Here is a 14,364-nt window from a genome sequence, read left to right on the forward strand (position 1 = left end):
ACCCAATAAGACTGAAACTACTAATAAGTAGACAAATCAGTACCAACAGATCATGCTCAGACCAAGAAACAATCCCCTCTACATATGGATGTTGACAACACGACTGACCCAGATGAAACTGTATTAGAATTTCATGCAGAAGAATACATGGATACAGAGCGCGACCGGTTTTCCTAAAAAAATACAGAAATAAAACCGATCGTTACAAACTGCTTCAAAAAAGACAGAACAAAACACAACTCCTAAAGCCCAGTAATGCAACACATACTCCAATGGAACTCCAGAGGCATGCGAGCCAATACTGATAATTTATACGATCTGATCAATAAGTCCAGTGAGTCTTTGTTTTTAAGAAACTAAATTAACACCACAGGTAGCTCTCTGAATTAAAAACTACACAATATACAGAAAAGACAAGAATATTGAGAAAACTGCATGCGAAGGGATAGCGATATTAGTTAACCCAAAAATTCCCGCTCGACATATCTTTCTACAGACTGACTTAGAAGCGGTTGCTGTGCGCATTGCACTTGGAATAACCCTAACTGTTATTTCAATATACCTTCCACGAAACGGTACCATCATGCTATAAGAACTACAAAGTCTTTTAGAACAAGTGCCAGCACCCTTCTGTCTCTTTGGGAATTTCAATGGGCATCACCCATTTTGGGGATCTTCCGATGAATAAAAGAGGACAACTGATTGAGACCTTACTGAACCAACAGAAGTTACCCTTTCTAAATACTGCCCATCACACTTATTTACATCTTCCCACAAGATCCACCTGAGTAATTGATCTATCTGTCAATCTATTCTTCAATTCTCTTTCCCGGTATGGAGTAGACAATCCTAAATAATCCGTACAACAGTGATAATTTTCCAATTATATGCAAAATTCTAACAAAACAATCTCACGGTCCAAATTACGGAGTAAAATGGAAGTTCTCAAAACCAAATTGGTCAAACTACTCAGTCAGTGTCTCTTTTGGTGATAAATTTTCCCTTTTCCACCAACACACTGGTGGAAAAGGGAAAAAAATAAACCCTGGTATCTATTTCGTAGTTTTCCCAAAACTGACCGAACTGTATATCTTAATTAAACAAATACACACACATATGAATTCCTCTGATGCCAGACTGGACTAAATTATTGATGTGAAAAAATCTGGCACCCAAGAATGGAATTTTAACAGAAGTTTAGCAGGAAGTTCACGATCATACTAATCTACGAATGGATTTCGCTAACCTCTTCCGAGATGTTGTTGTTGTTGGGTTTGTTGGTCCATCAGCAACTGTGGATACAATGCACTGATTTCTGATTAGTATATCTTTCTTGTTTACGTATACTCGACTGTTTTATGGCGCACTGGCACACAAGATAAGAATCTAAACATCTGAATAACTTAAGAGAAGAATCCTTTTCTTATTAAAATTAATTTAATATTAAAATAATATAATTTATTTATACATTTTTAAACAATGATAGGTCAGTCATTATGATGAGTTTTGAGAGATTTATTTTCCCTTTTTTTTGCATATTTACTTAATATTATATTTCGTGGATCTGGGATGCAATTCAACCTTGAAGTTCGACTATGGTCATCTTATTCTTTCCTGGAACTGAACTCTTAGGGGATTAGAATTTCGTAGAATTAATTCCATGATAACGTGAACTTTATCCCTGTGATCAAGTGAATAGAGATTGTAATGGCGAAAAACATTGGCAAGAATAGTTTTCTCTTCCATCATGGCAAATTTCTGACCTAAAAAAAGAAAAAGAATAAATTTTGATCGATAATTCTGAGTGAGAGACATAACATTATTTCAAATTAATATATAAAAATCTGTCACTTCGTACACTGTATATGTATGGTAGGTAATATACTGCAGAGAGATGAATTGGCTACATATAATTTGCATCACTCTGTGACCTGTAAAGAAAAATTAGTTAATCGCAGAGTTAAATTTGGAATGGACAAGATCCATACCGATCAAAATCGAAAAGCCCTTAATGTTCCTTAATTTATATTCGCTGTTCTTTTATTACATCATCTCACCAAACATGTACCTTACTTTTTGAGCAGCCCTCTTCTAAAAATCTTTTTGATACGAAGTTATCCATCAAGAATTGTGATAATTAAAGCTTAATGGAATTGGTGAAGCTCTTACATACCGATGCAGTTTCTTGGCCCAGCCGAAAACGGAACATAGGAATATGGATTGCGCCCCACACAGTTTTCTGAAAGAAATCGATCAGGATCGAAGACTTCGGGGTTTTTAAACGCTTCTCTGTCCCGATGCAACGCGAAGATGTCCAACATACAGGTGGTACCCTTCGGTACTGTGTACCCTCCTAAAAAAATTTTAAAATATTTTTGAATATTACTGGGTGCAAACAACACAAAGTACAGAAAGAAAAATGTCTTTCGAAAACAGGAAATTTTTATTAAGTTATTTTAAGGAACGTTTACCAATGGTATGAAAAGGATGCACAAGGATAAAACAATCACAGGAGAAACACACCTATAAGTGTATCTTCGCAAAGCTCTCGTCCAATCATAGGTACAGATGGATACAATCTTTGTGATTCCTGCAACGTTAAAAATTTCATATGACATCAACCACTAGAAGAAATTTTACACGGAGTAATATAAGAAACAAACCCAATACTTACAAGCAACTAATTAAACACACCTTTAGTACGCATTCCAGGTACTTCATTTTTCTTAAATCATCGGGGGTGATTGGTCTGTCAACATCATCACCGAAAATTCTATCCAATTCTTCTTGAACTTTTCTCTGTACTTCAGGTAAAAGTCCAATGTTGTAAAGAGCCCAACTGATTCCCATTGCTGTGGTATCGTGTCCCTGCAGTACAAATAAAAAGTCTCAATAATTTGTAATGTTTCATACACAACTAGAAGGACTATAAAATGCAGAGGATTGAAATCATCAATGTGGAGATACAAATCCGTTCCTTCCTCTGTACATCCTGATCTTCACTCACCTCTAAATTCAATGTTTATAGAATTTAATTGGTCGACTGACTGTGGATATTTATCCATTTAATAGAGTGTAATTGAAAAGTATTAGAATATATGTTAAAAAGCTTACTTCGAACATGAATGTATTGACTTCTTCCTTAATGTGCTCTTCAGTGAGTTGGTCATTATACGCGTGGTTTTCCAGAAGGATATCCAAGAATGCCTTTCTCTTTGCAGGACAGCCAATCTGCGTACCAACGTCAACCTCAAGGTTCATCCCACCAACCTTTATTTTCTCCAGAAGAACTTTCTTCTTTTCCTTTATGACCTGTAAAAATGGAGGAAACTTTGTTTTCAAGTCAAGAATACTAACAAATCCAGCATTTCCAAGGTATGATGGAGTCTCCATTGTTGGCTTCAAGATTGAGAGGCTCTCAACTATCTCTTGTTTTGCATTAATGATGCAGAAATCACAGTTCTGGTTTTATTAAAAAAAGGAAGTTTCTCACCTGTGTCGTGAAGTCATTTAGCACGCGCAATGTCTTTTGATATTTCCGTCCACCAAACAAGTACTTCCATGAGAAGTTAATCCATAACCACGGCCTCACTAATCTGTGTATGAACATATGTCCAGCCCTGAAAGATTAATTTTCTGATATTTAAAACTGAGATTGAGAACAATTTTTTGATTGCGAGTTACTATTAAAACAGATATAATCATTTTTTTAACTATTAAAAATATTTTTACGTCATAGCTTTGACTTTATAATGTAAAAAACTGTTAAAAATACATACTCGTTTACTGCCTTCACATATTCTGAGTCGCTGTTCTCTTGGGCTCCAATATTAACTCCCATTGCAGTTTCTAGGGTGGAGAAAGAGATGAATATTTATTTTAATGTACAGAAATATTCCAAAATACACACAGAATGAAAAGACAGCAATGCGATAATCAAACTCGTTTATATCAACAGTTTATATTTGAAGTACATAATTATCAAATAATATTTATATTTTAAATACCTCTTAATCACAACGAGAGCTTACCACATATTATATCAAGAGTGCACATGGTGACAATTGGCACAATATCAACATATTTCCTGTCTGTAGCAACTTTCAGCTTCTTCACAAGTAGCATGGACTGTTCATTGAATACATGAAGGAAATCCTCAAGGATTCGGAAGTGAAATGTTGGAGTCAACAATTTCCTATGTTTTTTCCATTTAGCACCAGTACTGCAAGTTACAAACATTAAAATTCTATTCAAATTTATTTACTCACTTATTTCAAAAATCATGCAATTACAGATGAGTTTCTTATAGCTAGCCAGAAAAGCATTTATTGTCAAGTAAAATTTCCAAATGCCACTGCAACGCCACCTATAAACTCTGCAATTATTTTTAATATCAAGATAGACAGAACATTTTTATACGCAGAAGCACAAGTTGAATAATTAAACTTTCAACACTTATTATTTAAGTTTATAATTGGTGTTCGGTTGTTTCACCAATATTTCTGTTAGATTTTAGTAAAAAAAAAAAGATTTAATTAATAATCTTTATTTTAAATATTGTGTGCAATATCATTTAGTAGAAATAAAAAGTGTTACTCTATGTACTCTTGTTTCTAAGTTAATTAATTTTGTTTTTAAAAATAATTCATTTAGAATGTGTTCTGTTTCTTTTTGACTTATCGTTTTATAAATGTAATATTTATGACCTGGTTAGCAGTCCAGTCCCGAGCCATGGGTGTAAGAGCTGGTAAAAATATGCCTTGTCCAAGATGACGCTGCTGCTTAGAACTGCCTACAAAATTTAAAATTAAAAATAATAATAATAATAAGTCTTATTGGTTAAGAAACAAAAAATTCAGTTTCATACACCTTGTTTTATATTCTATAATAATACTATTAAAACCGGTATAGGAAAAATACATCAGTGCTCTAAATCTAAGTTGATTGGCTACTTTAAGATAATTTCTATTAGGAAGAGCTGATATTCTTCAGTTTTTTATTGTCTAATGACAATTTATTCGAAATTACAATGGTGATACGGCCAGCCCAATGAAGCCCAAATCAGCCTTTATTCGTATAACATCTTCACATATTCTGAATCGATGTTCTCCTGTATTTACTCCCATAGCAGTTTCTTGAAATAAATATTTGCATTGCAGAAATATTATTCAATAAACTCTACGATCATTTGATAAAACCATCACTAGTTTGACTTACCTCCACAGTTTCAGGCTTAAAGATAGCTACAATTGGCACGGGACCCGCTCGGAACCAATAGAGTTTATCGCTGTTGTATATGACAGCCAGTCCAGAGAGGATCTGTAAGATTACTTACAAGAAGATAAAGCTATTTCAGACTAAAAAAAATCAAAGTATACAGTACATAGAATTGCTAATAGCAGTTTTAGGCATACATGCTGTACAATATATAGTAATATAAAGGGCATTTCCTATGGGGTACTTTCTGGATCGATTCAGAAATTTGAAATCAATGAAAATGAGTTAAATGAACATATGTCCATTTGTTTCTGAGTTATCTATTTTAAATTCCAGTCTGGATAAGATGAATAAGTCTTATGTGGAGTCGGGAAAAAAAAACAACTTCTTTTCGATTCTTGCGCAGAGACTAGATTTAAATATTTATCCCTACCACTTTACCGAGCGTTCAGAGAAAAGAAAGGTATCAACACTTGAGTAGATTTGATTTCTCTCAGCTATTTTGGGACAGGAAGCGGTGTTCACAAGACTATGAGAATCAATTCGACCTTTAAGGACTTGCACAAATGTACGGATATTTCTTGATGCGAATTGCTGCTTCAAGAGAGGATATCTAAGTTCTAAGTTTCTCAACCTTTTTTTAATTATCGCACCCTAAAGGGCTTTTTAGACAATTTTTCCCTAATCGTCCCCCATGAAATTTTAAACAAGAAAATACTTTATACTTATTCTTTTTATTCAATGTGTTCCCTGAGCCTGAAGCTTCTTAACCAAAAGTTCAATGTTCGATATGATATAAGTTTAATTCTAATATCTCCTCTTGAATTCTGTTTCTTACCTTGGTTAATATTATATTTAATGAACTAAAACCACCTTCACCCATATAAGATGTTGGAAAACAAAGAAATACTTTGGCCATTTCAGACCACACTGTTTATATTTGCATTCTTCGTTACATTTTAATTCAATGAGTTCTTGAATTTCTTCATCAGCAGACCCGGCATCGCATCCAATTGGATCTAACATCCACGGCTTCACTTCAAAAGAAAATAAAACTGAAAATCTATTTTTCATTTCATCTTTTAAGAACACAAATGGTCTGAATAATTCTTAAGATCATTCTCGGTGAGAGATTCATTGATTTTAGCTGACTCTTGCATACCATGAAATTTTCTCATTAAATTTCTTTCAATATTTACAGTTTTCCAGAGAAGACCTTTAATACGTATTTGCAGTCTATCACTCCAATTAATTTCCCTTGAAGTTGAAGTGATACTTCATTAAGTTTTCGAAAAATCCAATCCATATAGTATACGTTGTTTTTGTGTTTGCCGATCTCCTTTGCTAAATCTGTGTCTCCTTCGCTTTCTAAAAAACTAATTATCGTATCAAAAAGGTTTACAAATCTTGTTAGACAGTTTCCTTTCGAAAGCCATCTGACTTCTATATGTAAAAGAAGCCCCACACGCTGTTCTTCATTAGCAACACAAGGTTTTCTGAAAAGGCGATCATGTTTAGTATGTGACTTTATTTTATTGATAGAATGGGACTAAAATGTTTTGCATTTTAGTCCCATTCTTTATCAATTGCAAGTGCGTTGCAAGAACTTCGGGACATATTTCCTTTAGGTGGGCTATAAAACCTTTATTTCTTCCGACCATGGAAGAAGCACGATCAGTGGCACAGGATACCAAATCGTCGATTCGACTTTGAATTGAAACATTGCTCAATGGCAATAATTTCAAAATACTGGAAGGATTTTGATGCATCAGTTTTGAAATTACAGTCTGTAGTGCAGGTCGTATAACAGTCTCAGCAACTCTATGAGCACTACTAGTTTTTGCAATGATTTCTGCAATTTTATAAGACGCTATCATTTCATCTTCATTTGTTTGCGTGTTCTTCTGAAATAAGGAAGTAACAGTGTTACGTTGCTCAAAATTCTGTTTTAAATTTTTAAAATATTCGATACATTTACCAACTTTATCAGGATGTTTCCTTTTTAAGTGAACTTAAAGTCTCGATGGGTTCATAGCCTCATTTGAAAAAAGAACTATTATACATAAGACACTTGAGCTGTCTCCTCCCGCCCTGGAGAGAGATCTGGAACGTCAGTTCGGAGCTTCACCCTAAGATCGTCGAAGATTGCACAGTTAAAGAGCACGTGACTCCAATCTTCTGTATTCCCGCAGCTGCAGAGATCGGTGTGATGCAAGCGAAACTGAAAGAGTTTTTGATTGAGAGAGCCATGTCCAGTTACCAGAAAGAAAGTTTCCATAGCTAAGGAGCACCAGGTTTTAACCGATTTAGAGAGCAAGAAGGTCACATCAGGTAGGAATTTTCTTGTCGTCGCTCCAAGTGCGGTGGTGTCCCATCTGGTCTGCCAGATGCTAATTAGCTCGTTAAAGCCTTTGGATTTTTCCTTTTTAGGATCTTCAATTTAGCTGGTTACCAAGTAATTCTGAAGGTATTTGTTTTTGCGTCGAAAGCAGAGGCCACGATAAATGACAAATAGATCCAACGGAAGGGACCCCGCAATAACTTGCACTGCAGCAGTGGAAACCGTTCTACAGACCCTGAGAATAGAGAAGAGCATGCTCCGCTGGATGGAATTCAGTTTTAACCTCATTTTGGAATTGATGGTCCGGTGAAACCAAGATCCTGCCACATAGGTGACTATGGGCAGGAAAACAGCATTATAGTAGAGAAAGAGTGACTTCCTAGAGAGACTCCACTCCCCTCTGGCAATTCTAATAATTGACCCTGTGAATTTTTCGATTTTAGTACTTATGTGAATCAGATGAGGATAGAAGGAAAGCTTATGGTCAAAAATGACCCCAAGGAGTTTTGCCTTATTGACTATAGGGAGCCGCATGCCAAACATTTTGACTTGGAGTGGCCGCCTGAGATCTAACTTGGATTTAAAAAGCATCATTTTTGTTTTCACTGGATTGGCCAATGACCAGGTGGAAAGGTCAGTTAAAATCCGGTTTGCATTCACCTCCAACACCGCACGAGAACTTCCTGAGACCACTAGGTACCAGGAAGTTCTCGTGCGGTCGAGGAAGGTCTCGTGAATAGAGGATGAGTTTGGCGTTGAACTGGAACACAGTGCCCTCCTTTATTTCCTCGTATGAGAATCCTAAATCAATGGGGTTCTTAAAGTAAAGGTCCTCTAAGAAGACCTCATTTGCGTAGTCTTTGGAACGCCATAGAATATAATCGCAGGATCTCATCTTTTTGGAGCAGAAGTGGCGACACTAGCAGCAGAGAGTGACGCAGAGGAGGAGAAAGTATTGAGATCTTGCTTGGACGCAGTTTCCACGATGACTCTGCGATTCTTATCACTCTCAGAGATTTTACTTTAACCATCTTGAATTCGGTTTTGAGCGTTTTGGCTACAAACTCCTTCACCTCATGGCTAGTTTTCAGTTCGGTGGTACCATTGGCTCTCAGGAGAAAGACATTCTGTGATAGTTGGGTTTTGGGGCCAAGTTGAAAGCCGTTTGAGGCCGAGGCTGTGGAAGGTTTGTTGGTACTATAAGAAGGTGGGGAGATGCCCTTCATCAGAGCTTCTATAAATGATGGAGTGGGATCTGGAATATATGAAGATGTAGGTGGGTCGATAGTGAATAAAAATATTTCTCATCCCATCCATGCCTCATATATTGACTGAAACAAAATAAATAAATAAACCACGCCCACCACTCTGCCACCAAGGTCGCAGCTGTCGGAAAGGCGCAAATAGCGAGAACTGCAAAGGCATTACCCTCTGAAAGCATTTAGGCATTTAATGCCTGTGAAAAGCAAAGGTGGTTGAATCAAATCACGCCACCATCTTCCTTTTATCGAAATTTATTTCTCACTCAGTCCTAATTAATGTTAAAAATCAGTTGCCTCGGGGGAAAAGAAAACCCGATGAAAAAAAATTAAATATTAAGGAATTAAGATGTCGTCGGGTAGTGTTGAACTTTGGATGGCCACAAACCGTTGTAATACCCACGATTGTTTAGCTCCCAAAAGCCAATTATCGCCCCCTTTGAGAGTTTCTGGTCTATAGATTCAGTAGCAGTTTTGGCAGTTAGGTCGGCCTGTTCGTTTCAAGAAATTCCAGCGTGACCAGGGATCTAACAAAAGAGGACTTGTTGATTTTTCTGGTTTAATTTAGTCAGAGTGTTCCAGATCTGTCTAAGTAAGGGGTTATCATTATAGCTTGGATAACACAATGAAGTCGGTTCTTGAGAGTGTGTAGTTTAAGGCTATGTGGATAGCACAGAGTTCTGCAGTATAGCTGCTGCATTCAGTGGGGAGTTTTTTGGATATGGTAATGTTAGGAAATACTGCTGCTGTACCATCATGCTTGTCACTTGGTGCAGTGATGCAGCAGGAGTATCACACGGCGGCATATGATACGACCAAGGTGGAATTGTATGTGAGGATTGTATCTTACTAAGGTCAATTTTCCAGTCAGCTTGTAGTGAGCAAAGACATATCCCGGTTGGTGGGTTTATAGATGGGTAAGCTCTATAAAGGTTTTCCCATTTAGGAGAGAAAAGTCCATTCCAAGTGGGATGTTTTGGATGCCCTTTGAGTTTTGCTGCATAATTTAATAAAAGCATTTGTCTGCGTAGCTGCAAGGATACTTCATGCACTTCATCATATGAGCTCTGAACTAGTGATGAACTGTATGCCCCCAGTGCAACAGGAAGAGCACCGTGGTGTACAGGATCAAGCCAATGGAAAGCAGTTGGTCTACAGAAACAGTCCAGACGTGACTGTATTAATACATGGTAGAAATGTAGTAATGTGTAACGGTCTGCTCTCCAAGTTGTGTCTGATAGAACTCTTAAGATATTAAACTTTTTAAGACAGTCAAGTCCGGAGCGTTTTTATATGTTTAAGGAAAGTGAATTTTTGGTCGAATATCACACCAAGAAAGCGGACACTAGTCCAACAACTGGTATGACTTGATTTTCCAATCGAAGTTCTGGATGATGGTATAGGTTACGCTTCCTACAGAAGTGTATCCCAACCGTTCTTTGGTGCGAGAGACGAAATCCATTGTTTTGGGACCATTTAGCTATTTTGTTGATGGCTCATTGCAACTGTCTTTCTATTATTTTTGGTGCAGTGGGTTTCTGATAAACTGCGAAAGGTGTCCCCGTAATGCCAGATCGTATAGGCTTCGCATTATACCGTATCTCCAAGCAGTGTCAAAGGCCCCACTCCGTTGCTGAGTTAGTCGGTCTCAGGCGTAGTTGGCAAGGTTTTTTTCGTCCAACAAAACAGGCAAATCGACCAGCGAACACACGCAATTTACAGACATAATATGTAACGGGTATATGTAAGAAATGACGGGTGGCTCTAATATAATAATTTGAATTTTTGAATGTCAAAGGCCTTTTCCATGTTGAAGAGGACCATGGCAAGGTGTTCTTTCCGTACGAAGGCGTCACGGATGTTTATTTCAGTCTTGATCAAAAGGTCAAGAGTTTATCTACCTTCACGGAAAACACATTGCACTGGATTTGTAAGATCATTTCGAGGTAGAACCCAGGTTAGCCTGGCTTCGACCATTTTTCAAGACCTTGCTCATAGAGCTGGCGAGTGAAATATGTCGATAATGTTGCGGATTTATAGGGTTTTTACCTGGTTTTGGAAATGCTAGAACATAAGCATGACACCATTTGTCGGGGAAAGTGTTTTCTTTGAATATTGTGTTATAGAGGAGTAACAGAATCTTGAGGGCCGGTTCGCTAAGTTTTGCTATCTTGATGTAGTGGATTCCATGTGGCCCTACTGCCCTGAGTTTAGTAGAGGCTAGAGCATTGTGCAACTCTGACATTGTGAAGGGGAGATGAAGATTGTACGCAGAAATTAATGCTGATTCAAAATTGATAGTTTTTTTTCAGTTTGTGCTTTATGTGCCTGAAAATATGGCGAGTACGATGTCGCAGCCGAGATTTCCATAATCTACCCAGGGTGTTTGCAATCCGACTGGTCTTGTGATATCATAGCCATTAACAGCGAGCATGGGACAGTTAACGCGTGGGTGTTTTGCGTACATCCACTGTATTTTGGCCCATATTGTTTGGGTTTTTGTGGTTCTTATAATTGTGGAAACGAAACGCCTCCATGCTTCCCTGTTGCTAGATTGCCAGACTCGTTTTGCCTTTGTTCTTGCCTGTTTAAAACGAAGGAGGTTTTCTGTTGTTGGGAACTTCCCGAAGATATTCCATGCTCTGTTCTTCTGTTTTTTAGCTGCATTACATTCATCATTCCACCACACTTTTGAGAGAGTCAATATTTTTGTGGATTGTTTGAATTGCTTTGTCCGCAGCCTGCATTTGGTTTAATATATATTCTACTGCCACGTTTATGGATATTTGTTAGACCTGGTTTTCTTCTAGCGTTGTTAGCTGCTCGAACACGTCCCATTGAGCTTTGGAAAAGTTCCATTTGGGGATTCGGTAAGAAAGTGGAGAATGCTTGTGTCAATGCTGCATATCACAGGATAATGGTCACTGCCCAGTCGATTGCAGTGAACAGTCCATCCAAATATAGGATATATGATTGCTGAGCATAGAAAGACATCAATAGCTGATGTAGATCCTGTAAGAAGTTGCGTATAAGTGAGAGCTCCATTATTGAGAGTTCTCAGATTATGTTGATCAAGTAGTTTTTCAATAGTTTGTCTACATTTTTCCAGGTAATGGTTTCCCCACAACGGATGGTGACTGTTGAGGTCTCCTAAAATGCAATAGGGTTTGGGAAGTTGTATCACTAAATCTTCTAAGTCGGCATAGCTTATATTTTGGTTAAGTGGCAAGTATAATGAGACTATGAGTAAATCGAAATTAACATTGACTCTTGCAGAAACTGCCTCAAAGTTTGTTTTTATCGGGAGTGGGTTTGAGGGTATCTGGGAGTTGACGATCAGTGCTACTCTTCCATGTGCAGGATTGTTCGAATTTTGTGCAACACGATCTTACCGATGTATTATGCATTTCCGAAGCGAAAACATTTATATTTGGTGTTAGATTGGTTTCCTATAGGGTCACATTGTGAAAGGAGATCTCGGAAGTCAGTCAAATTGCTACGATAGCTTGTACAGTTCCATTGTAAGAAAGTAAGCATTATTTCGGTTAAGTGGAGCCCTCGATTTGTAAATTATCTTCTGAATCCATGTAGTCTGTTTGGTCTGAGTCAGGAGTGGTAGATATTGTGGTATTCTGCTGTTCAATGGCATCTGGTTTTACCATGATTGGCGTATTTATGGCTTTTCTTTAGTTGCTTTTCATTTGGTGTGTTGGTTCTGGGAACAATAGTGACCTTGCCCATTCATCTAGTGATTTTCTTGGTGGTACAGTTCCCTCCGTTTGGGTAGCAATTTCTGTATGTTTTGCGGTTATTTTTGCATAAGTTGGCTGGTTAGCATTCGGAACAGGTAAGGATTTTTTAGCCTCTTGGTAGGTCACATTATGTTCAGTTTTGCACCGCTGTATCTTTTTTTCTCACGTTTCCAAAGGGGACACTCCTTGGAATATGTTGGATGCGCTTTTTTATAGTTAAGTCAGATTGGTGTTGTGGCTGTGCAGTCAGTACTAATGTGTGCAGTGGATCCACATGTGGCACAGGCAGCTACTCCTCTGCGGAACACTGTAAGTGCCCAAATTTCTGGAACTTGTAGCAGCGTAATGGGTTTGGGATTTAACTCGGCAGTTAAGATAGCCTGCTTTTATCACTGTTGGTGGTTTGGAGTTGTCGAAAGTGAGCATTATGTTCCGAGTAGGAACTAATATGCCGTCTTTCTTTGTGATAATTCTTCTGACGATGATGACTCCTTGGTCTTGTAATTCTTGTTTTAGTTCTTCGTTTGAAACTTTGATGAGGTCCCATTCTGTGATGACACCTCTTGACGTGTTCAGGGAAACGTGTGGTGACAGAAGTTCCACCAAAAGATTTTAGTTTTTGTAGTTGCTCAGACAGTCGAGCGGTGGCGACTTCAACCAGTAGGTCCCCTAATCTTAAACGATGCACTGTATTGGGGACACCTATTGTGCTTTCTAGACATTTCTGCACTAGGAATGGAGACAGTTTTCCAATCGGTTGTTCTCGAGTGAAATGAATGATTAAGAAAGTTGGAATTCGATTCTCTCTACTTCAGCCTTTTGACGTTTTGCTGCGACAGAACCAAACGCCTCTTGTTGCCTTATCAGAATTTATTCTGCGCACCAAGTGGTTTTCTCGGTTTTGGGAACTGCTTGCACCATTTCGCCATAGAAGGGAGACTTTTTCCCCTCCAGGTTACCGGCCCCGCCACGTGGAGGCAGGAGTAGTGCCACTTTTGTGACCAAGCGGTAGTGGGTTAGTGATAATAGGCAAATAAAAGGAAAAAAGAAATCAGCTTACTTCTTGTACTGATCAAGTAAAGTGATTTCTTTACTGAGGATTATTTAATTGATTGTTAGTGTAACACTAAATACAGAAGACGATTTTATTCATTCAAGAGAGCGCTAATTCAATGGCAAAGACACTTGATCACAAAATCGCTTGGAACCTGTGCGAAGAGACACGGGCGAGAGTTAAATATCAAGATGATATTTCTGATGGGAACGAGTTTCCCATCCTTACTTTCAGAAATTCTTTTAACTGCAATAAATTCCTGTGGTTTCAGTTCAGAACAGATTTCCTCCTCGGTAACTTCTAGAAGGTCCCACTCTGAAATGACACCTCTAGATGAATTGAGTGTTCTATGTGGTGACACGGTTATCGGTATTCCTCCGAATAATACTGCTCTGAGTAGCTGCTCGGAATGCCTGTCGTTTTTTTTTTTTTTTTTTTTTTGTTTCAATTAAAGAGGCCATCTTAACTGATTTAGGGGGACCTGCTAATCCCTTCTGTATTAATAAGGGCGACATTTTTCCAATAGGCTTATCACTGTTGGAGTGAATGATAACGAATCTTAGGACAGGCCCTGATGGCATTTCATTACGTGTACGTTGTCTTTTTGTAGCTATAGCGCTATCTGTGTCTTCACCTATATTTGCAGATTGGGCGGGGTTGAGGCCCTTGAAGAAATGTTTATCAGGATTCATAATGGTTTTTAAAATGGTTCAGTGCCCGGGCACTGAACCACTACCAGGC

General features: G+C 37.9%; 1 protein-coding gene across 1 annotated transcript; it reads right to left on the bottom strand.

The window, feature by feature from the left end:
- Positions 1-1,599: 1,599 nt before the first annotated feature.
- On the bottom strand, positions 1,600-11,062 carry LOC150083477 (cytochrome P450 4C1-like). The gene is made up of 11 exons (XM_090378508.1): positions 10,867-11,062; positions 5,214-5,330; positions 4,707-4,788; positions 4,032-4,222; positions 3,780-3,849; positions 3,494-3,620; positions 3,115-3,312; positions 2,695-2,868; positions 2,524-2,590; positions 2,174-2,353; positions 1,600-1,763 (listed from the first exon to the last, which is right to left on the bottom strand). Exons 1-11 carry the CDS (start codon positions 11,060-11,062, stop codon positions 1,600-1,602), a joined length of 1,566 nt encoding a protein of 521 aa, XP_090234634.1.
- Between the last annotated feature and the right edge of the window lie 3,302 nt (positions 11,063-14,364).

The sequence above is a fragment of the Mastigoproctus giganteus genome, chromosome 7, assembly GCF_048544385.1.
Source record: "Mastigoproctus giganteus isolate SK-2022 chromosome 7, ASM4854438v1, whole genome shotgun sequence".
NCBI classification, from domain to species: Eukaryota; Metazoa; Arthropoda; class Arachnida; order Uropygi; family Thelyphonidae; genus Mastigoproctus; species Mastigoproctus giganteus.